Below are 24,950 nucleotides of genomic sequence, written 5' to 3'. Positions count from 1 at the left end.
TTTTGGAGTTCTACGATAAGTTTCCTGAACCTGCACATCTCTTATCTGCTTATCCCCACATTCCCCGCGTTATTATTACTGGGACCTGGGGAGCAGTACACAATAGTTCAAAGTGTCTGTTTTTTGTCGGAATGTAGCTGTTCCCATAAACATGAATGCACATCAGCAAATCTCAAAAAATCCAGAGGGCTTTCAGCTCTGTGGAGACAACATGTAACAGAGTAGCTGAGGTGGTTCGGTTGGGAGGAGCAGAATATTACATAGCTGGTCTGCTGTTATTGCTGTACTTGGTTCTATTCATATTACATTAAGAAACTGGATTCAGTGGTCCTTAAGTCTTTTGGAATTTTTAGAATTTGGACCTTTATTCTTAATCTGCTGTTGTTATAATGGGACCATCTTTGTTAGTCATTTGTTATTACTGATATCCCATTTAGCTTGTTTATGTTTGCTGGAGTCAATTAACTTCTATATTTATTTATAGTTTCCTTTCTGTCTTTAACTACTTCAGATAAATGCTGTGTCGTTATTTCTCCTTTATTTGGTTGAGATGATCTCTTCAGGGCTGCAGATAATCTACAACACAGATGAGGTACAAATCAATTTCCCATGTTAAAACATATGCTTGATTACATTGGGAGGGGGTCCCTTGGTTTTATGTAATTACCAGCTGTAAAATAATTGTTCTGGAAATACATTGCAGATATGCTCCACTTTTAATGAAAGTCAGAAAAGATAAATGGAATTAATGGATACTGAAATAAATTAATAGCTAATAAAGTATTAGATATTAAAAGAGTGAATGTAACGTGACCTTGAAAGCTTCTGTAGTTCCCTACTATTCCAGAATGGTAGAAAGTCATCAGTAAGGTTATCTATGTTTCTATGTGGTGCTCTTCTTTTAACTTCATTTCATTAATGCATCTAAATTTTACTTAATGATAGAAATGAGAGAAGCCATACTCTTAATCGTTATTATGAATGATATCAAGCATGTCTGAAGAGTGGGAAGTTTGGTTTCCCTGAAAGTACTAGGTGTGAAAAGAAAAGGGAACTTCTGCGTAAATCACATCGTGACCTAATCTTAGTATATTGTGATTAAACTGGGTTTAAAGAGAACTGATGTTTATCTGAACTTGGGAACATAATTCTTTGGGGAAGAAAAAAAATGTATGGAAGGCACAATTATGATGGCCGAGGAAAAACAACTTTTCCTTTTTGAAAAAATGAACAGGAGGAAATATGCTTTCATTTTCCTTTCCTTCAGTCACTTTTGTTTCTTTCCTATAGGTATCCTTCATTCAAAATCTTGTGTTTTGTGTGGAAAGAGCCTATCGTGTACCAGATTTTGGTGTCTGGGAAAGAGGAAGTAAATACAACAATGGCAGTCCAGAGCTGCATTCAAGGTATGTGAGCGAGGGTAGCTCCTTCAGTCAATCTAAGTAAATGTGGTATGAATAAGAAGAATTCATGGGATGAGTTAAAATTAATAATTAACTAAATCAAGGTTCTCTAAAGACTGAGAGATGTATTTTGGGAAAACGTGAAGCATAATTTCATCATCATATGCATACTGAAGTAACAACATAGATGCTTAGCTATTTGAGTATTCAAATTCTAATAATTATGTGCAGCTGCATGCGTAAAATTCCAAAAATTGTGTTCGGAACTCTACAGACTCTTGAGGCATTTGTAGTAGATTGGATTCACAAAAATGTTTAGGAATATTCTGATTTAAGGGGGTGTTGAATCGTGAGTCTAGATTTTCTGGTCTCTGCCATGCTGGGAAGAAGATGCTGCACATTTAGGGAGGGATGGCCTAGTGCACAAGTTCTTTTCCAGGTTCTTCAGTTGCTATAAATACTGGTCATTCTGGCCCTTGTCCTTTAAGACAGTTAGGAATGTTCTTAACATTTTAGCGTTAGATCCATTCACTTCAGTGAAATTGCTCACATGCTGTCTATCTTGAAGGTTCAAATCTCTAATCTGAAAACTTGCTTTTTCTAGCATAACTGTTGTTTTCTTCACATTCTGACTTCTGAAGTTTTATCAATCATAAAAATGGCTATAGCTTGGATATCTTGGGATTTTTGAAATATCGATCATCATAATTGTCAGGGGCTTGCAAATAATACACATGCCTTTCTTCCAGTCTTTGATGTTGCCAAATGAATCTGTGTTCTCATTTCAGAATTAAATAACTTTTCTTAGTTCACATACAGGAACGCATAGATATAATTACGCGTGATTGCAGTGAAACACTTAATTTAGGTATGGTTTTTTTCACGGCTTTAGTAGAACTTTAGTACGAGTATGAGAACTGAAAACTCCAAAGTTGTTAATATCTGCTTTGTAAGTCTGCTGGGTTCTTTTAACTGCTCTTATGTCTGTAGAATTGTCAAATGCTAGGCTACATGAGTGTTCACTTAGAGAATCACACACTTCCTTCCTCCTGTCACCTGTACAAGTTCACAAACTCCTGCATCTCCTGTTGTTCACAGCACCCATTCAGTATGTGAATTTCCTCTGGGGAAAAGTCAGCATCTCTTAACCACATGGAAAAGGGTACATTGTGATTTCATCTAGACTGATGTTTATAAGTTGTTTTTTCTAAGGGAGAAGTTTTATGAGATGGACTGAGCCGATCTAACAGATCATTGAGCTGGCACAAAAGGAAGTACAGAGCTTGGTCCTATTTAAGAATTAGACTGTGGGCATCAGAAATAGATGTTGCCCCTACTTATCTTATCGTGTGTGCATGTTGACACTCTGCTTCACTGTAGGAAGCCAGAAGACGTTTTCACCATGTTCTTTTAAATGAGAAAGAAAAGTGAAGAGGAACATGCATCCAAAGATGTATTTTGATGTTACTGAGGAAGGCCCTTAGGTACACCAAACTATTCCGTAGGCTTTGTTACATTGCTATTGTAGTGTATCTACCCAAGAGGGCTCTAAATAAATTCTGAAGAATTCCGGTAGTGATTCTAACTAATTGGGGCCAGTCACGAATAACTACAGACTCCAAACCAATCACTCGTGTCAGTATTGAAGTACGCTGTGCTCCTGGCGTGTGCAGTCTACGTGCAGTGTGTTTGCTTTCAGAATTGGAATTTAATTCTTGCCTTTCTTTGCAAGAGGCTTTCTTTTTAAAGATGATGTTATATGATACGAAGTCCATGAATAGTAACTGCAAATCACGGTCTGTGTTAGGACGTGCGGGTATTTTAAGTCTTAACACATTCTTGGTATTCTGTCTTAGTACAGAATACCACTTCAAATAAATGATAAATAGTGAAACACTGTGGACCAGGTCTTCATTGATGTATGCAAATTGATGTCTTTTACTGGTTCAAAGGCAAAATTTGTATTGGCTTTTATTATAGCATAATCCCTTTGCCATACGGCTGAACTTCTGAAAAATTGATTTGTCCCTTAACCATTTGATCAAGCTGTTCCCCAGGCATCTGCCGAGTATCTCTGTACAATGTCTTTGACATCTCCCATATGTCCTGTGAGAATTATGAAGCTGCTGAAGTTCGACTCTTTTCTGTAGTGTAGCTATTACATTGCTATAGTGCTGTCCTTGTTCTATTTTCTTTGTCTAGTTATGCAATTACTATTGTTGCAGGGTTGTACTTTCTTGTATTGTTTTGGATTTTTTGTAATATTCCCTTGTGGTGTTTGGTGTTCCAGCTGAACTGCACAGTTCTTGGATGGAGCCAAGAACCTGTGAATAAGAGGAGGATTAGAAGTGTGTTTTGATTAGCAGTTGCTAAGAATACACAAGTTCTAGTATTTATCCTCAGGTATTTTACTGTTCAAGCTATTTCATTATTTTAACAATTAAAAATTAGTGGCAATTAAGACTGACGTTTCAGAAAAATATGAGATTTTAACGTGATAGATAGAAATTTCAGTGTGCATATTTCTCTGATTTTCATTTTCTCACTTAACTCCTTTGAGAAGTTATGTTCTGAGTCACCACGCCGATTTGTTTGATCACTTGCTAGGTGATAATTAAAGTAGAGCAATTGTTAGAACAACTGCAGTTCTATTTAGGTATTTGAAACAAAGCCAGAAAATGAATTATATTCACAACACTTGTGAGCTCAGTTTATTCCTTCATCGCATTCTCCAGTACCAAAAGCTTTCATTAGCAGAAGACACCAAACTGAGCGATCTCACCGCTATTTGATGGCAACTGCTCAGAGCTGAACTTATTTAGCCTAATCAGCTTCGTCTTGTTGAACCAAGTAGAATTGAACCCCATGAGTACTATTTCTGGCAGGGTTTCAGAAAGAAAGATGGAGCTTTATCAACCTGTTGGTAGTGGTTAAAAAGAACTATGGAGTCTTGACTCAGTGTCTAAATTACTGAAAAAAACCAATAATGTCGGAAAACAACCTTGCCAAGGTTGGAGGCATTCTTCCTGTGGTGTTGATCTGTGTCCTTGTTCTGTGTTCTGTCACTTTCGTTTACCCTTATAGTCTTTTTTATTTAACTCCAAATCTTTTGTCATGCCAGCCTGATTCATTGTGCTTTTTCCCCTTTCAGTCTTTTGTTATATGTCCTCAGATTTGTTAAGTTTTGAAGATAACAAGGTAGACATCTATACGTTCCTGTTAGTCTGTTGTCTTCCTTTTCTATTGTCTTTTGACTAAAAATAATGTCAACTAGATTGTGAGCTACTTGGAAAGCAGAGCTCCTATCTAGAGGAATGGGAAGTTAGGGAGAAAGACGAAATTTTATTTTGAAGGAAGAGCTTCAGTACTGGAACAGACATTTAGGGACAGCACATGGGCTGCCAGCAAGGTCAATAATCGCTGCTGTTGTTTAGGTAAAAACGAAGCAGAGACAGATAAAGACGTATTGGTCAGAGGCACTGTAGTTAAGTTGGAGACAAAGGCATAACTTAAAGTTTTAGTGTTATGACTAAAGTTGGCAGAATTACACTGGGCTTTGTTTGTGCTGGATGCTCTGAATCTGTTTTAGCAGATCACCTAAGGAAATATAAAAGGTGTTTGTTGTAGTAGGTAGAGTTCTGTAGTATTTCTTGTACCTATGCTTTTATGCCACAACTTAGTAAGCAGTGCAAAGTCCTTTCCCTGCTTTGAATGCTTGTGCTCAGTAGTATAATTGTCAGAAATCTAGTAGCCCTAGATACTACGTTTTTAAACTCTAACATTGTTAGAATCTAGTTTGTTTAATATTTTAGTTTTTTGTGTGACCCTGTGATCTTAACATCTAGAATTTTTGAAACAATGCAAAAATGTAGTGTTTAATGTGTATACTAATGCCTTAGCTCCTTACTGCAGTCGAATGGACATTTGTGTAGTTGGCCTGTCTATAATTACGTATTCTTAAAACAATATAACATAATTCTGCCCTATGTCATACTTCAAATTTTAGATAAACCTGTCAAATTCATGTAGAGTTCTATTAGCTTTTCTTTAAAAATAAAAAAAAAAACCCAAACATCAAAAGTGTGTGTGCATTAAGAGGGAATGTTTATGGTTGTTTTGGCTTTTTTAATACTTACAAGGAAAGTCGAAGACTACATTTTTTTTTTTAATAAAACAGCCTTGTAAATGTAAATGTGTACGTTTTTACCTGTACTGTACTATTTTACTAATCAGTAATAAATTATATGTTAATACTTAATTTGATTTTAAAATATATATGAAAATATGTATTTTTATATAGAGAATGATTAATGGGCTTAGTAGGTATGACTAGTTCTTAATGTCTTTAAATGTGAACTTGCTAACTTGAAAGCTTATTGGGAGTATCTCCGAGTCTCGGTTTCTTTGTGAGAGACGTAAGTTGTGGAGTAAGTGAAATAAAAGATATTTCACTATATGTTTGACATCAGAAAATCATCCCTTTCTGAATCTAGATTGACTTATGTTATTATATTGAAAGCTAGTCAGAAATCAGTCTTTCGAAGTTTAATACTTGGAAGCTCGGTTGAAAAATTGCGCTGAAGTAAATCCTCTGTTGATACACTTAGCAAGACCTTGAAATGCATAATGCCAGATGTCTATTTGCAAGGTGAGAACAGAAGGGGTTTTGCCAGATGGTCTCTGACATTTGAAGGCAAATAAAAGTGCTGAAAAGTATTAAAAAAAAGCCAACCCAACCCCAAACAACTCACTGCCAAACATCCCCAGATTTTGCTGCATCATCATTTTATTAACACAAAGATTAAGCAAAAAAATAAAATCTAGAAAAGATCATAGCTCTGAAAGCTGTCAAACATGTTACATTTTAGTCTGGGCTTGAGTTATGAAACCTCTGTTTTTGTTGTCATTTTGTTTTCTCCTCAGCTCTGTGGGACTGGCAAAAGCAGCTTTAGAAGCAATTAATGGTTTCAATCTCTTTGGAAATCAGGTAATAAAAATGTTTGATTTTGCTTCTGCTTTTATTAGCAATAATGATTTGCACTGTGGGTCAGAGGATTTTTAGAAAAGTTTAGCACAACGTGTTAGATTCTAGCTTTAAAAAAGGTTCATTTGGGTAGTGATGGCTTCTGTTTCAGGTTCAGGATTTGTCTGATAAAATCATTAGTGCCCGCATTATCAAGAATTATTTTTTTCTTAAATAAAAAAATAAGTGTAAACTGATTACAGGTTATTCTGAAAAAGGACTTCGTTGCTAAGAAGATTTTTCTTCAATAACTGTATCTATTGATCATAATACAATATACCTCTCCCTACAAGCATTGCCTTACTCTGTCTTGTTCCTTCATGTAGCTTTTGATCAAGGCTTAAAAAAAGCTACTTACCCCACGTTTTTATTTGGTTTTAATATCGACATGTTGCGTAGTGGTAAAATCTTCTTTTGCCCTCCTTTTCCTATGGCTTGGATCAATTAAGAAAGCAAATCTTTAATTTGGGTTTTGTCTCCGACTTGCAGTCCCCTACTACTCGCATCTTTTTTTCAGTTGTTACACCTACAGTTGTCTATAGATAAAATAAACGATACTCTTCCAAATAAACGATCTGAAAAATTTACAGATGGAAGAGATCAGCGTTATTAATGGATGGAAATGAAGAGTAGGAGTGCAGCTGTAAAAAACGTTAGATAGCATCAAGTGTCTGTAGAAATAGCGATCAAACTTGCTGATGAATATTGTCTGTAGTCTGTGTGGAAGGCAGGATAGGCTGGTCACAACGTGTCAAGCACAGTACACTAAATAAAGCCTTCCATAGCGCTGTTTTCTCGGAATCTTTCATCTGTTTTGAGTTATAACTGCTGGACCTCACTCACATGCCCAAATGTCTGTATTTCATGCAGAGTAAACATTAATTGATGAAACTTGCTCTATCTCTTCTTAGGATTGAGGAACATTCAAAACTTAGTTTAAAAAAATTATGTGTTCACCTGAGTTGTATATGGTCCCTTTGAGTTTTTTAATAATTTCCTTTTATTGTGACTCTGACTTGAAGTACTACTTGTGTAGTTTTTGAGTAAAGTTTCTTTGCTGGTTTCAAAATAAGATTTTTTTTTTTTCCCTCTTTCTATAATAACTCATGCTCGCCCTTTGTCTTGTGAGTCAGATGGAGCTGACTCTCAGATTGTGATACTTGTCTGTTTCAAACATTCGGCTTTAAGAAACTTGGTTAAATGCACTGGTTTGCCATAGAGATGATAGTATAAAGGAGAGAAGATATAAATAATGAAATGGTAAATCGTGAATAAATGGAAGTCTCAGCTGTTCTTTGTCTGAGCTAGTGACTGTAAGGTAGGTCAGCTGTAAATGTGTGACTGGGAGGCCATCCAAATTACATTCCAAGATCATTTCTATACCGTTTCATTTATTAAAACATACTTCATTATTTGTGTCTCCATTTTTCTGTTGGTAAGTAGTACTGCAGGCCTGTTCTATTTAGAATCCACTCTTCAGAGAATATTGATGGCTGCTGCTTAGAGGAGATTAATGAGAGTGCTTATTATGCATACCCAAATACTCTTTCAAAGAAAAAGACTCAGTTATTGGGTCTAGTCTTGCTTTACATACTTTTTGAAAACTGATGTTATCTGTCAAGAAGTAGGAGCTAGTAAGGATCTTAAATAATGATTGGGCGTTATCCACACATTTTTAGTGTTTCAGAAAAAACATTTATCTACAATCTTTACCTTCCTAACAGTCTGGAGCATCAGTAAATGTGTCTGCTGGGTTTCTTTTCCAAATGATTTTTTTTTACTGAATTCAGAAATGGATGAATGGAAGCAAAACTAGTTTAAATGCTTTGAGAGTTTATTTCCAAGGTACTTAGCATAAGCAGAAACCATTTTAACCTTCAGTCTGCAGCAGTTTGCCTTTGTGCTTGGCTCCAACTGTGTTCCAGTAGCTCTGAGAAAACCTGCTGAGCCTCTCAAGAGGAGCTTATTTGCACCTGCAGCTACCCCAGTGTGACCTGCGCAGAGCATTGCTGGGGACTCAGACTGTGCAGCCATTCTCTGCAGTACACTGTAGATGCTGAAAGAGACTGAAAAATACAAACGTGGTATTGTAGCTATGCTCTCACACATACATACATGCAATATATCTTTGAGTATATCATGATAGGGTAGTTTCCCTGTGCATTCGTGGATACACCCAGAGAAGACAAAACAAAGGTCACATATTGTTGATATTCACATTAAATTGTTCTTTCCCCTCTCTCCCAATTTCTAGAAAGCATTCGAAAAAAGTATATTTCTGTAAGAAATCACACTACTTTTTGTTTTGTAACAAAGCACTTCTTAACTGATCAAATATTTTTAATTCATTCTTTGCTATACTTTCTAGATGCTGGATACAATAGAGAACAGTTATGAATTGAAAAATGGTTGGCTTTTTTGTTTAGTCTGAATTTTTCTTGCTTTAATGTAAAAAGGAGTTCACTCATATTTTTTAAATGCTCTTCATTTTAATCTCCATCATACCAGAGGTACTTCATAAAAAGTGAGAGTTACGAGCATAAAAATGCAGTCAAGTTGTAATCCTAATGTTCCCTCAGTGAAAGATTTATTTACACTTTGAAAAGGGAATTTTTAATACAACAAAGAAACAAGCTATTTAATTTCTCGTTATTGTGCTTTACATCCTATGTTAAATTTATTCCTAATGTATTGTGTATCTTTGAAACAATAGTTACAAATCTACATGAAGTTAATATGTATGACGTTGGCGTAAGAATTCTCTTCTTATCTATATATTGATGGTAGCCAGATCCTGAAACCACTGTATTGTCCTAAGTTTCTGCTGATGCCTGTGTGGAAGAACTGTGAAAGTAGGCCTGATTATTTTTTTTTTATTATTCTTTTGCATCCATTTGGGATGCAGTGTGCACTGATTGTGTTTCAGTCTATGTTTTTTCTTAATTGCTTTAGAATCATCACTGCTGTGTACCTCTGCTTTCAGGGTATCACAGAGTTTAAATAGCTTCGAATTGGTACCATTAGCGTAAGGATTCCATTTCAGCTGCAATACCTTTTAGAATAAAAATGACATACCAGCAATAAAAGTACATAAGAGGATGTGCATTTACTGGCAATGTGGGTTAATGAACTAATGAATTAAGAGCATGGTGTATGCATGTGTGCACTAAAATGAGACTGTTAGCGACAAGGTGGATGGTTTTTCAGGTGTGACCTAGTCATAGTATAATCCATTATTTATATACAGGCGACATGTGCTGTATTACCTTGTGGAAAAAAATCATATGTTTTAAAAAAATCAAGCCTTTATAATGTGCCCTTGCTACAGAAACTTACAATCTTTAGAGAAGTGAAAAATAGTTCATTTGTAAAACAAGGTGTTTGTGGTTTTGTGAAATGCAAACTTGTCTGGTTTTGAATCTCCAAAGAATCCTTTGCTGAAGCACAGATTTTGAAACTGCGCATTCACACATGTCAACAGATTGTGTTCAGAGTTTGTAAATGAATTCAGAGATTTTTGAATAATAAGAACCTGGATTAAGAAGGAAGTAGGAGAATAATAAATAATCAAAGCAAATGTGATTATTTACGTACATTCTTATCTCAGCACTGTTCACTATATAACTAGACGTATGTGTAATTAGAGTACAACTAAAGAGTAAGGAAGAAAAGACCTCTGTTGTTTGGAAAGCCAAATGAGTGGATGCTAGTACTGGTACCAAAAGAAGGGTAGTTGGCTAGTTATAGAGAAACTTAGTTGGAAATTAACATGTCTAATAGTTAGAGAGGGTGGTTTCTGGAACGGTCTTCCTAAGAGAACAGCACACCAAAGAAACTGACTGCTTTTTAGGAGAAATTCGGTGAATTTATGAAAATGTATGGTATGCTGTTTATGAATTATTTCAGTGTTGTCTTCCAGTGGGATAGTGATATTGAGAATCGTATCAGTTGCAACATATATGAAGATACCCATTCATTAACTAACTGTATTGAGTTTCCAAGAAATTACCTGCCGTTTGAACAGTATCTCAGCTGTGGGAGTTTTCGAAGTGTTTCAGGAAGTATCAAAAAGCTGACGGAGAGATACCATAGATTCATAGAATGTCCTGAGTTGGAAAGGACCCACAAGGATCGTCGAGTCCAACTCTTGTAAATTACTGAATTTTACTAGGAGATAGGTTTTGCTGAGGAGTAAATACTGATAACGTAGACCTTAAAATAGCTGAAAAGCAGGTAATTTTTACTTACTATGGAATTCCTTTTCCAAAGGTGCTAATATCCAGCTATTTGTGTTCTGACATGTAATGACATATGCAGTATCACTCTTGGGAACATTTCCTGCAGTCACAAGGAGGAACAACTGATTTTTTCTTTGACCTTAATATAGTCATTATCTTTCAAGGCTTGGATGATGAATCATAATTCATAATCACTAGCAGATAAAACTATCTGATATTTACTATATTTAAGTACATTCAAAAATTCAAATCGTTTTCAGCTTGATGTACTGTTACATTTTCTGATTAAAAGTACCAGCTGCCAGACTATTACAACATAACCGAAATAAAACAAAGAACTAGTTGGTTTACCCAGGCTACGCTCACCTTTCTTCCTTTTTGCTTAAATGAATTTAATGTTCTGTTTACAGGGCTGTTCTTGGTCAGTTATTTTTGTGGATTTCGATGCCCATAACCGCAACAGACAGACTCTCTGTTCACTGCTGCCCCGAGAGTCAAGGTCTCATGTAAGTAATTAAATGAAATTCACCTCACCAGCATGTGGAGAAAATAAGTGGACGTGAAAATAATTCATAGTCCTATGATGACCACTATGTTCTGCTTAATAAAGATGGGAATTTTCTGGGAAGATGTTATTTTTTTTGCTTCTTAAATGTTCTTTTGTCTAGAAAATAAGCCTTTAAGGTTGGCTTATCATAAATGGCTGAATACAGAGGATTTCTTGTGATTATAAGCGACTGTAACGAATGACTGTTTCCTCAGTGAGTAAATCTAAGTGACATAAGTACAGATTAATTGGAGAAAAAAAATCTGTTTCAGTACTAGTATCAAAGGTAAATTTTGTTTTGAAAATAATGTAAAATGCGTGATCAAGTTTGCTTTTTTGTTCATTCTGGGATATAAAAATATTTTTGTTCATGAAATAGGCTCTTAATCTTAAGCATTAATAGTTTACTCTGTAGAAGAATTATAGCAGTTGTAATACTGGATAATTAAAATAAAAGGTGCTGTCAGCTACTTTTTTATAGTCTGATGGTCTTTTAGAACTCTTTTGCTGTTTATTATTTGCTGGAGACTTGAAATATTCAGGCAGAAGCTATGCTATAGAAGCAGTCTTTTGTTTTTTTTTCCTTTTATGAGTTCATCTCAATGATATGGGCAAAAATATGTTTTAAATGGTTGAATATCTTAAGACATATAAGAAGAAAGGGATAATAAAGCAGCATACTACATAAGAATTATAACTTAAAACTACACTTGTGTTTCTGTAAGTCTACTTTCAGTGGCGATGCTCTAGCTAGTAATATTTTATGTGTTTTTAATTCATCATAGTTGCAAATGTTTCTTGAGAAATGCCTCTCATGTTTTTTTCCTGAAATTATTCCCTTATCACCTTCATTGTAAATCAGAGAAGCTTCTTTGTTACAGCACTTGAAGAACATTCCTGAAAAAGCTTTTCAGAAATTATGATTTAATCACTATTACTTCTTAGCATTGCACCTTTCTGAAAAGTTTATGATTCTTTTTCAGCATAGGATACCCAAATGTTTGTGTTGTGTTTCCTTCAGGAATAACCTGGAGGATGTTGTTTTGTTTCTAAAACTGCAAAGTTCTAGAATGTATTCACTTATCAGCTGTAAAGTAGGTCAGATTCTGAGTCAATTGAGTTCTCTTTTTAAATCATATATTAGAATATTGAGTTTGTTGTTTATCCTTGTTCATCTTCAGAAGTCTTATTTTGCATATTATTTTAAAATATCAGTACTATGATTTTTATAAAGGTAAGATAAGATTCCAAATGTATATTTCAGCCGCAAAGTTCAACAGTCTCCGTTTGTGTATCAAATAATTGTCAGAGTTCCAATTAAGTTTGTAATGTGCTATTTCTCCTTCTCCTCTACAGAATACTGATGCAGCTCTCTTGCCTTGTATTAGTTATCCTGCATTTGCTTTGGATGATGAGGTTTTGTTCAGTCAGACACTAGATAAAATTATTAGAAAATTGAAAGGAAAATATGGATTTAAAAGATTTCTGAGAGATGGCTACAGAACAGCGCTGGAGGACAAAACACGGCGTTATTATAAACCAGCAGAAATTAAGGTAAGGGAATACCTGGCGTATATAAGGTCAAATTTTGGTTTCTAAAATGTTGAGGCAGTACTTAAAAAAACAAACCTGCAAACCAAAAGAAAATCCACCAAAAGAAAGGAAGACAAAAATGGGACCCCTCCCTCAGTGTCTGCAATTTGAATTGCACGGTGATTCCTGATTGCTTCAAGTGAGGGAGGTGCGTTCTGTAATTTGACATGTGCAGTTTTGAGAGAGAGAGAACTCAGCAAGTTAGTTGTTAATTTGTTTTTGTAATGAATGCCCTTCCATTTACATCTGAGGTACAGTTGATTTCACATAACAAATAGGGAAGTTATTTGTCATTTTATTTAATTTCACAACTGACTACAGTCTGAGTGTATAGAAAACAATTTTGATTTTGACCACAGTATTTCTCAGTAAAGGTAATCTAACTGAAAATTTATTTCTCCCCTATAGTTTCTTTGTGGAAAGTAAAGCATAGAATATATAAATATTCGTCTTGAGAATGAGCCACAGCATGTGTAAAGGCACGGTTAAAGTGCCCATAGAGTTAAGAAGCTGTAATCTAATTGAAAAGCTAATCTGTTAAAATGTTTTTGCATTCGGGTTTCTTGCTTTGACATTATTGGATAGGATGTTCAAATATGTTTCCTTGAAATAAAATTATGAAATGTCAGATTGATTTTTCTTCTTTTCAGCTTTTTGATGGCATTGAATGTGAATTCCCTCTGTTTTTTATTTTCATGATAATTGACGGTAAGTACAGCTCTTCATTCCTGCTCTTTACAGGCATTTGAGAGAGGAGCCCTTAGAGAAAAAAACAAAATGATTTTCCTGTCCTGCCAAAATAAACTGTAATGCAGTGGCACTAAATATCTCATTGAGAGTTCTGCCTCATGGGTTAAGAAAACCCAAGCACCCAAACCTCTGTATTTCAGCATCTTTAGTGGGAACTGGATTTAGAATATGACTTGATAAAGGTTTTTTAAAATATTAAATCTTTAACATTCACTTCTGTGTTGCCTTTTAAGCCTTAAAAGCTTTCACAGTATATCAGAGTTTCGCAGGAGCACGAGAGAAAAGGAAATGGAAGAGAACACATTGACAAACTGAGTTGTGCAGCAGGTCTTTCAAGTTGGATATTCAGTGGTAATTGGAACAGAAGAGAAGAGAAGAGAAGAGAAGATCAGAAGAGAAGAAAGTGAACCAGAAAAGGCCTAGTTTCTCTTTGAAATGCCTCTGCTTCCTGGCCACATTTTTTTCATGTAGCCACTTAGTATGATTTTCAAACAAACAAACAAACAAATCCAACCAAAAAGCCCAACAAAAATACCAATACTTGGAACTTGTCTTGAGGACAGGAGACACACCAGGAAAATTCACAGGATGATTTCAGGATGGAAGCTAAGCAAAAGTCTGAAAAAGAAAATAAGTAAGGGTTACAGCCATCAAAAAGATTTATAAGTTGATAAAAAGCTGGCCACCTGGTTTTTTTTTTTTTTCTTCTTTAGTGTCTGTAATAGTTTTCAAATAAAGATGGTGAGTGGCACAGAAATCTGTTATCTGCCTGGACTCCTCTGAGGCCACACACAGGTTAGAATAGCTTGTTTAAAGATTCACAATTGTTTGAAGGTTTCACAATTGATTTTTCTAAAGGAATGCTTGACATTTCTCAGAGTCATGCCCAAAACTGAGGAGAAAGGCAGTGACATTTAATGCTGTCCACTCACCGTTTTGGGAAGAACGGGAAAGATAATGAACTCTTAAGTGAAATTAGCAGAATAAAGCACGTATTTTGCATATACTGTCCTTGTCTTTTTACCTGTATAATTTCATCAAATAGGACAATTTTGTTAGTAGATTTTGTGCACATATCTCCAAATCCACAAGCTTTCCCATTGCAAAATTTGAAGCATATACAAAGTGACTTAAGCTGCAAGTAGATAACAGTTGAATATTTTTTTAATGAAAGCATTGAAAACACTCAGGTTGCTACATGGTGAATACTGGTTGGGCTGAAGGCCTCTTTGTCCATCCAAAACACCTGCAGAGCACAAAGGAAAGCCTTTTCAGCGAAGTATGTTAAGCTCCTGAATATCTAGGTAACTCCTGATAGCTGGATTTTGTTACCTGTGTAACAGCAGGACAATGCTCCATTAAATAAGAAAAGAGAAAGTCTGGTAAGTCGTAGTCCATACTCCCCCAATCTGTTCATATCAGCACAATTTCTTCCACTTCCTTTTTTGAAAGATTAGCAGAACAAACTCAAGTAACTATATGTACTTTCTTGTACTTCCTTTTATAAGAAAGTATTTACTTACACTTTCTCTTAAGACAAACTGATTAGCTTGTAAACTTTCTGGGTAGTAGGTAGGCATCTATAGCTGTTGGAAAGGTATGGATTAAATAAACATCGCTGGATTTTAGATAAGAACTTGAATAGCATTTTTGAAAGCTTTTTTACATTTCTGGTTGAATGTGTAGGAGTGTGGTAATTTTCTGCTGTAATATGGTAATTGAAAAGGAAAACCGTTTGAAGAAACAAGTGAAAGATGTAAAAATGAAGTTTTCACCTAACTTGGTTCCCTTTTAAATGTTAAAAAACGTTCTGTTTTAAAATGTCAGTGTGACTTGTCAAGTTCATCCACGTTTTGCTTCACGAACAGAAGTGCTTTTGATATTTTTAATAGATCTTTACGTGTAAGAACTTTTGATGAACTGAACACTGGTCATATTGATATTCGTCATGTTCATTTTGGGATGAGTAAATCCTGCTACAAAAACATTTAAGGTGCTGGTGCTCCCAGACTGACCAATTACTCCCCAAAAGCAGCATCGTAAAGAATTGACTTTTCTGTATCATATCTCAAGATCTGTTAGCAGTTCTGAACCTCTAATACGAAGATATAATACCTATATAAATTATCAATATGAACATTCCATCTAATCTTTGAGAAGAATTCTTCACATTACTACTTCAAAGTCCTTTTGCATTTATTTATTGGGATTTCTAGTCAACTCATCCTAGATCAGTTTGCAATTCTGTCTAAGGATTTAGAGCCAGGCTGTTTGTCTCCACACTGGTACATGAGCTCAGCCGCTTCATGTTCTTTATGGCTAGCTGGGCTGGTTGCCTGTGTCCGGTTCCTTGAGCCAGTCTGTAGGTTCACAGCTTGACTCTCCTGTGTAACCTGCCATTGATTTCAGTTTGCGCTACTAAGAGTGTGGCCGATTTACAGTCCCTGTAAGATATAGCTGTAGCAGTGAGGATCCACAGTTTAGTCTTCCACTTTCCACGACCTGTTTAGTGTGTAGGCGCTACCTCATTGAAAAATAATCACTGGATTTTTTTTCTTCTTTTTTTATGAACAGTAAGCTGATGGAAAATTTTCTTCCATTAAATCAATTTTTCTTTGGTTATTTTTAGGCGTTTTTAGAGGAAATCCTGCACAAGTGAAGGAATATCAGGATCTTCTGGATCCTTTGCTTCAGCATACAACTGAAGGTATTATCTGATAATCATTCTTCTAAACCACTGTAGCTTTTCATTGATCTTAAATTATTAAAATATCGACATTCCTGTTAAAGGACATGGCAGTCAGAGTAAAGGAGAAGTAATAATATCACTATGTTTCCTGATGGCAAAATACTAATATTAAATAATCTCTTTCATGTAGATACATCACATCATCAAGTATCATAATACAAGTAATGTTGTCTGGAAAAATGCTGCTAATGTGAATGTAAGATTTAATCCATACTTGGTCCTTCCTTGCCGCCTTTGCCTATGCTTCACTACTTCCAAAGTTCACTTTGGCTTTGGAGGAAAATATGAACTACTAACAGTCCGATTGTTTCCATGTTCCCCCTGGATATAGTTGAGAATTACTTGCATCGTTCATTGTCACTTGAGCTCACAACATTTAAAAAAGAATTTGGTATATGCATAGAATATTGTTTCTAGCTTACAGCAAAGTGGTAACATTTTAATATAAATATATAAACAGTTTAGGTAAGAACTTAAATTGTGCTCTTTGGAATTTTGATGGAACTGCAGACAAGACTGCTGGTAGCCTACAGGCACATCCATCCAAAATGCCATTTAAAAATAAAAATACCGTAAGTTGAGTGGGAGGGAGAAACAACATCCTGAGGACAGAACAAGCTTTGAAATACTGACAGTCCAGTCTTAAAACTCAGCACCTTTACCCACCTATTCTTTGCAGCTGGGATACAGTTACTCAAACAGATGCAGAATATTGTTCTTCGAAGTTAGAATACTTATTGAAGCCAACTAGTTTCGCTGAGAAATATAAGCATTTCCTTAACAAACTCATTAACATAGCAAATTTTCTGACCTTGCTGATCATTGCTTCTTTCTGATTTCTGAGTATATGAGGTTCCATGAACAGTAAATTAATCTTGTGGGTCCACTTCTCATTCACATTATCAAAGTCTCATCTTAAAATTTCAGGGTGCGTTTTGGTACCTCACTGATTTCAGTAGTTGCTAAACTTCCACTTTTCAATTTTTCTCAGCCAGCAATTTTATTTTGTCTAAGCAAATATTCAGACACTGCAACTTTATTTTGTTTATCACATGTTCTTTATCAAAATAAATTCAAAATGAAAGCAATATTAAGGAGTAATTTAATTTTTCAGAAAGTATATCAATTTGTGTTGCATACAATTCGGTCAATAATTTGTAATTATGTTTCTACATTTCTGACTCTTGTCCACTTTAAAAGTGTTGAAATAAAGGTTATTAATCTACAATGATCAGTAATACCCGTGACATAATTCTAAATATACAAGATGTGCTGTCTTCCAATGAAGAAGTGATGCCATTTTGTTTCAAGATGTTTCAAATTTAACGTGGTTTTAATATGGTTTTGCATACTTGCAAAAAAATATAATTTGCGTTGATTAAAATTTCTGACTACTTTTGGCCAAGATTTTAGTTTTTATAAGTTTTTCAATACTGGGGTGATGTTAAATGCGGGGTAAAAGCACCTTGAGTGTTTCACTCTGATGCAGCTTTCAGTTCTTTCGGGTAAGTTTTGTTATCTGTACTGCATTTTGCTTTAGGGTGAAAATATTTTCTTTTTTACAGTAAGATGCTGCAGGATCAGTGTCTGTATGTGCTGGGAACAAATTCTGTCAAATGTTTGGTGAAAAATAAAGCAGTTTAATATTGCCCTGCATTTGGGAGATAACAATGAATGACAACAGACTTTCTGTTCAATTAAATTGTTACTAGGGTATAATTTTTCCTGGTTTAAGTCTACTTCAGCTTTATTAGGGGGCTGCAATCAAATACTAAGGGACATGGAGTGCATTTACTTACTGTACTTATTTTGAAACTCCATAGGATGTCCTGTTGTACCAAAGTATTACTATGTACCAGCTGACTTTGTTGAACTGGAGAAGAACAACCCTGGCAGTCAGAAACGGTTTCCTAGTAACAGTGGACGCGATGGGAAGTTTTTCTTGTGGGGACAGGCGGTTTACATCATTGCAAAACTCCTGGGTAAGAGGCTGAGGAAGTTCTATCAGATTTTGACTCTTAAGAAGTGAAAGAGATTTCTCTTATTAATGTTTTTCTTTGGTCTGAACAAACACATTGACTTGAGTTTTAAATGGACTGTGGGTGGCACCTGTGTCCTTTGCTTTGCTATGTAGGTGACAAATCGCTTTTTATTCTTTGTTAAACCTTTATGCTGCATGCAGCGTTCTGTGAAGCTTACAGGAATATTTTATTGAAGACTGAAAATCTTCTAAAGGTGATAGGTTTGTTTTTTGCTGTTTCTTTTCTTCGCTTTCCTTCTTTCCTTTTCTTCGTGGCAAAGTATTAACATGACACTTTCTGCATTAGCGATAGTAGCTGCAGCTGTACAGTGATGTTTGTAAGTAATCTATAGCATTTAATTAAAATTATTTACTGCTTTAAGCAAGACAAGTTTAAATTTGGAATAGTTGCAGTCTCAGATAAGGTTGCTGTTTTCTTCAATCTGTGTTATTTTTACCCTTGCTTTAAAGGAGAAGAGTCTAGATGATCATTGGAAATTGCATTTCAAAGTTTGGCCATTTATGGTGAATTTCAGTCAGAAATGAACTCCTGGTCTCACTTGAAAGGCTTCAAATACTAATGCAAAAATAGTAAGCCAGAAAAGTCTTCAAGGTTAAGATTTTATTTCTTCCTTAATATTTCTTTTAGGAGAAAGATATTACTTTATTTTAACATGCTCAGCATGACCTGGCAATCAGTAGGCTGAGTTCTAAAATCTTTTGTTCATGGACACTGTAAAGGGGAACAGACTGTTGGTAATAAAAACAAGAAAGGCTGAAGGGGACTTTAAAATTCAAGAATTCACAAGAAGAGTGGTTGCATCTTCATGTGTGGAGGAACAAACTCCCACTGGTGCTCTGTCTGTTTAGTTTCACTGTATTTCTTGCATATTTCCTTTTTCAGCCAACACTATGAAGTGAATGTAGGCAATCTCACCTTTACTGAAAAAAACTTTAATGTAACCTCTTAGGATTAGCCAAATAATCCTCAAATGTTTGTGCAGGAATACGGTAGTACTGCTGGTATTCATCTTGTACTTATATTTGTGTAGAAATTGTGTTTATTCTTTGCTAAATGCCTTTTAAGTAATGTAACTTTCTTTTGTTTTGTTTCAGTTCTTTCCTATGCTGGATGTTCTCACGCTTTTTTTTTTTAATAGTTGTGCTAAATCTCTTTTGAAATGTTGTAATTAGTAACTGCTTCATTCATTGTTTTAAAGCCTCCTCTCCACTGTATTCACTACTTTTCATTCCTCCCTCTCTTTTTTCAAAATATTTTTTTCCTTTTCTCCCGTAGTCCTTGCAAACAGGGCCTGGGAATTTTATGACAATGTGAAGTATATTCACCAGTGATTGGTACAGCAGGAACTCCATTCATTTATACTGATTTATCATTGGTGCATGCAGATTTGCTCCTTTCTAGGTGAAAACCTACCTGAGTAACAATCTTGTCTGTCATTGGCGGAAGTCTTTGTGTGTGTTGAACTGTGCTTGTTGGTGGTTGCTAACTAAGTGGAAGCCTGACTCCAAACACTTGGGGTTCTGGGAATGTACAGGTTTGTCATTCCATCATTCTTTCTAGAAACTGTTGTGCTACCTCAAGGGTAGTGGTTGGTTTAGATTTGCTCAGGCCCCTTGCTCTGTTCTGTAGGTGAGCATACAACGGAACCTTCTTAGAGTCTTCTGTCCGTAGACTGAGGGTCTACTGCTTGCAGACTAAATCCTTCTAAACGCAGCACAGTGGGACTGAGTCAGTTCTTACACGTCTCGTGCCTCCCACAGAGAGGCAGACCCAAGCAGTGAAGGCAGAGTTTTGATCCTGCATTTGAAGGCTCTAAACCACAGAGGCAAGGAAGGTGTATGCCTGTACTGTTGAAAGTCCTCCCGTTCTCACGAAGAAAAGCATGCATTTTGCAGACAGTGGCACAGTTTTTAATAGAATTTTTTTCTTGCTGTGGTTGAGGAGTTTTGTAAAGCCTTTATGGTAAGTCCTCATGGTAGAGCAAGCGCAAGGAGAGCCAAGCATCCAGCTGTTTTATGCAATTGAAAATCAACTAAGCTTAGTCCTTCATTTAGTAGCGCTCTTATATTTCCTGTGTTTCTCTGATAATTTTTATATCAGTGCTTCCTAGAACTAAGTTAAGAGATTTTAGCAATATGTTTTGGAGAATAGATCAAATGGATTAAATGTTGGCAGCTGTTGCTGATGCAAATAGTTAGCTAACAAAGAAAACTCGGCATTTGGATTCCAGTACACTTGTATTTGTGAGAATGATGATGAATATTCACTGAGACTTTTTAAAATAAAACTGTAAATACTGAAAGCCTAAATTTCATTTTGATCTACTGGTATAGTTGTTTTAAATATGAAATTATTTTGATTACATATTTTAATTACTGAGCAGTGTAAATTAATGAAAAAAACCCATGGAGGTAGAACACATTCTGGAGGCACCTTGCTTTACAGAGCTATGAGACAGAGTCCATTGATCTTGCAGTCAGTTGGTGAGTCAGTTTCGTAGCATCAAACTACTAAAGATAATGGAAGTACTTCTGGGCTTTTAGCCAGCATAAGAAGTCTGGCTATGAGGACTGGAGCTTAGATGACTGTTTTGCTTAAAATCTATTGCAGTAGCTTGTGTGTCAGTGCATTAATAAATTGTGTTAATTTTTCATAATACAGCTTTGTCTTTTTTCCTTTTTTTTTTTTTTTTTTGGTTAGCGCAGCCACCTGTACATGGGCAGTGGTCAAGGGTCAAGGTTCTTTCCTGGTGGGAGTCAAGCCGCCTTCTCTCTACAGGAGGCTGAGGGCAAACAGATACAGTGTCCGGTGGCTGGTGGGTGCTGATGTACATCCCAGCAGCAGCATGCCCAGCCAGCGGCCTTTGTTCTCTGCCCATGCGTTTTCTTTCCACTGCACCCTCTATTCTTTTCTCTGTTCTTTCATAACATTGTTAAGCTTGATCAAGGACATATTTTGAGTTTATAAACTGCTGTCTTGATATTGAGAGATACCTTTGATACCGCTTGTCCCTTTCAGGATTATTTGAGACACCGGCTGTCTGCTTTTCTTCAAAGCTAAAATTTTTTGATGGTAACCATTGAGTTTTTAGTTAAGCTGTAGAATAATTCCATGGTTGCGGATTGAGGGCTTTTTATATGATCTTTGTGTTGTGGAGTTTATTGTCTGCGTATATTCTTTTAAAACATCTCTGTGAAAAAGTAAAGGATTGGTTTTCTATACTGCAGTATTATAATTAGCTGTAGCAAGAATGCTGCTTGAGTTATTAGTTTTAAAATTAATATAATTTTGCAGACTCTCCTTCTGATCTGTAAATAAGTGATCTAAAACAAAGATTGTAGCAGCAGAACCAACTACATAAAATGTTTGCATGCCTGCTTCACAAAAGCTGCAAACAGTACTCAAGTCATAGTGGGTTTTTATGTTTGTTTACTTCCAGCTGACAAATTAGTGAGTCCTAAAGATATTGACCCTATCGGACGTTATGTACCTCCACAAGATCAGCGGAACGTTAGCATGAGATTTTCAAATCAGGTAAGCACAAGCTTAATATTAAAATGTTTTTACTGAAGAATTGTCATCTACACATTATATACAGTCTTCTAATATTACAGTTAAAGTGCTAGGAAAATAAGTGTATATACATTTTATTAATCGATGAAAGCTTGCTTTTAAAAGGAACATTATAACATCTGCAGTTTTGGGGAAGTGGTGCACATTTGCCTTCAGATTAGGTGGTGCAATGAAGACGGTATGTAGACAGTAAGCTTGAAGGAGCTACTAACAGATAGGTGTGGTTATTTGAGTTATAGGACATGTAAGGGAGGCAAGAAGGACCCTGCTTGCCTTTAGCTTTTTTTCCTCTCTACAAATTAATTACCACTTCAGGGCCTTAATACTTTCTGTAGTAAAAGCTCCAAGGATGAGATTCTTTTTTGTGTGTGTGTCATATATCCACGTGCTCCTGTGTTTGGCTGAAATGTGGAGCAGGAAGGAGTGCCCGGGATGGGGAATGTTTGAAATGTTGTAATTCAAATCTGCAGTCTACAGGAGCACAAGGACAGAAACTTAGTTGCTGTGTAGGGGACTTCTTTAATAAAAGGGGTGGAAATGTGTAGGAAGAGACTTTTTCAGCCTTCTTATTTCTTGTAGTAAGGAATATATCTTTGAAGAGTTCCTTGTTCAGCATTTTGAATTTGTTATTAAAGCATGAAATATGAAGCATTTACGTTAAGATTTGTTTTACGACCAGAAGTGAATAATGTTTTTCTTATTCTATTCAAATGCTGATTAAAACCTCTGTTTCCTACTATTTCCTGTTACCAAGGTAATCCAAGGGCCTGCGTGTTGTCTCATTCGTGATGGGACTTTGATAGTTCACAGTGCAGCACTTCTACCATGTTGAAGTGAGATAATGAATGCTCAGTGACTTCATTTGTTCACAGATTCTTTGTTCATACAGCATGGGATTGTGACTGCTACAGAAGCTGTGAGCCACTGCTGTCCCCTGCCCCTTTTGAGCGCCCAGGAGGAGCAGCCTGTACCCCGTCAGGGTTGCATGCAGCCCAGAGAGTGGGGGTTTTTGTTACTTAAAACCAATAACTTTTAATCTGTCACACATGAATGCTTTGAAAATGATGATGATTTGTTCTAAAGACACTGTGCAACTCATCAGGAAATGTTCTAGTAGAAAAACATTTTTACTATTTTTTGGTCAGTAGTGTTTCAAGTTGATTCCCATTCACGAGTTAAAAAAGAAAATGGACTAATCCATGCTCCGTTTCCGTTACTGAAAGAAGATAGTGTGTCGCGTTTGTCTTTCAAACAGTTGGAATAACTCTTATTTCAGTTGGAATAACTTTTCTCTGACTGCTTCTGATGACTACATTCTTTTAATGTTTTGCCTTAGACTTAGTAGTCATTTGTGAAGGCTTCATTTAAGTTACTGGAAATTAAAGCTAGTGGTCATTGATGATGTTGGGAGAATAGTCAAAATGATAAGACTGCTTAATTATTATTTTCAGGAAAGAGGGAATGTAAAGAAGGAACTAAAATTAATAAATATAGGTGGACTGAGATGCATCAAGATTTTTCAGCTACCTAAATTATGTTTAGGCCTACAGCATGTCTAATTTTGATGGTTTAGAGGGATCTGTGGTATTGGATGGTTTGTTTTGTGATGTCAATTGTAAGCATATTTTGCTTTCATTTCTCTTAATACAATTGCCTACCACATTTATCAAATTCTGAAATTGTTGAATGTTATTTTAGAATTTCAGGCACGTGTATGTCCATATTGTATTTAATTTAAGAAGCCTGGTTTGTTATTAGCATTGACCACAAGCCGTTCAGCAGTATTGAGATGCTTCAAGAAGCCACACGTGTTTTGTAACAATCCAGTTGTAGTTTTGTAGCAGCAAGGTGGATTATTTGGGTTAAGTACAATTTAATCTGTTGCATACTATTTCTACCTTCCTCATCTAGCTCCATATGCTTGAAAGCATGGTGGGCACCATTTTAATTGGTGTTCCTGAATATTATGCCCACCTTCTCACATGTTCAGAATGAATGGGTTTTTTTCAAAGTTCTGAGGTTTCCTGGGAACGTGTGAAGAGAGGCAGATAGTGATATCATCTCTCTGGTGAGACTGCAGCAAAGGACTAATGCTGAGATGCTTTCTTGGGGATTTTTTCAGAGGTTTTTCCCTTTATCTTGCCTCCAGCGGTTTATAACCTTGTTTAAAACTATGGGTTCTGGTGGTGTTTGTTTTTGTTTTGGTTTTTTTTTGGAGAGAAAGAGTGACTGATCTGTGTTTTATCTTGGTCTTTTGAAAACACTGGGATATATTTAGCATTTGCACAGCATGCAGAACATAGTTGAATCGGATCTTTCTGCCCGCTGTCTAGTGTGAAATGTGAGGCAGAAGGGGGAGCCTGGGGTGCCTGCTGCAGTAGTGTCCAGGGGAGACTGTGATTGTGTGAAAAACCCCTTGGCTTGCCTTATTATACAAATGTGAAATTGAACACATTAAAACAAGATTTATTTAGCCAAGTTTTCAGGAATTCATGCTTTTCCACATCATATTTGTTGATACACAGCAAATGCTATATATCATTATCATTACTGAAAAGGGTGACGTACTTTTTAATAAGTATTATATCTGTTATTTCAAATGTGTTTTTGTAGCCCACTGTTTGTGATCCTCCGGGCCTTCACATGTTAAATGACAATGAAAGTAATTTCTGTGCAATGTTACAGCAATCCTGTAGTTGTACAGCAATTATAGTTACATTTTCCCCACAATCTTTGTTCAGAGCCTAGCTATTTTTCACAGAGGCTTTGTGTTGCGCCACTTGTGCTGCAGATGCATTTGCTTAATTGTATCCCATGTTAAAACCACTGCTAATTGGCTTTTGTAACTGAGTCATGTCACTGGGTATGTCTGTGTGTGAGAGGCGTTAGCACTGATACTGGGGAAGGACCTGCTCCGATGGAGATGCGTAATGCACAGATTTATGTAGAGGTTACAGTCTAGGGTTACACAGACCCACTCAGTTTGTCATTAATACAGCAATAATTGAGTCTTACCTTGAAGACCGCCCTCA

The 24,950-nt window shown here is 35.9% G+C and overlaps 1 protein-coding gene across 3 annotated transcripts in view; it reads left to right on the top strand.

The window, feature by feature from the left end:
* PHKB (phosphorylase kinase regulatory subunit beta) overlaps positions 1-24,950 on the top strand; it is a 61,977-nt gene that overhangs the window by 11,947 nt on the left and 25,080 nt on the right. For all 3 annotated transcript variants that reach the window (XM_054079104.1, XM_054079103.1, XM_054079105.1), the window contains 9 exons: positions 512-592; positions 1,291-1,406; positions 6,327-6,390; positions 11,075-11,170; positions 12,568-12,765; positions 13,455-13,512; positions 16,184-16,261; positions 18,127-18,285; positions 21,785-21,879. In XM_054079104.1, the coding sequence (XP_053935079.1) occupies positions 512-592; positions 1,291-1,406; positions 6,327-6,390; positions 11,075-11,170; positions 12,568-12,765; positions 13,455-13,512; positions 16,184-16,261; positions 18,127-18,285; positions 21,785-21,879 (945 nt within the window). The remainder of the gene's footprint in view (positions 1-511; positions 593-1,290; positions 1,407-6,326; positions 6,391-11,074; positions 11,171-12,567; positions 12,766-13,454; positions 13,513-16,183; positions 16,262-18,126; positions 18,286-21,784; positions 21,880-24,950) is intronic.

The sequence above is a fragment of the Cuculus canorus genome, chromosome 13, assembly GCF_017976375.1.
Source record: "Cuculus canorus isolate bCucCan1 chromosome 13, bCucCan1.pri, whole genome shotgun sequence".
In the NCBI taxonomy this organism is placed as follows: Eukaryota; Metazoa; Chordata; class Aves; order Cuculiformes; family Cuculidae; genus Cuculus; species Cuculus canorus.
Note: the sequence above shows the minus strand (reverse complement) of the source record. Positions and strands in the feature narration are given on the sequence as shown.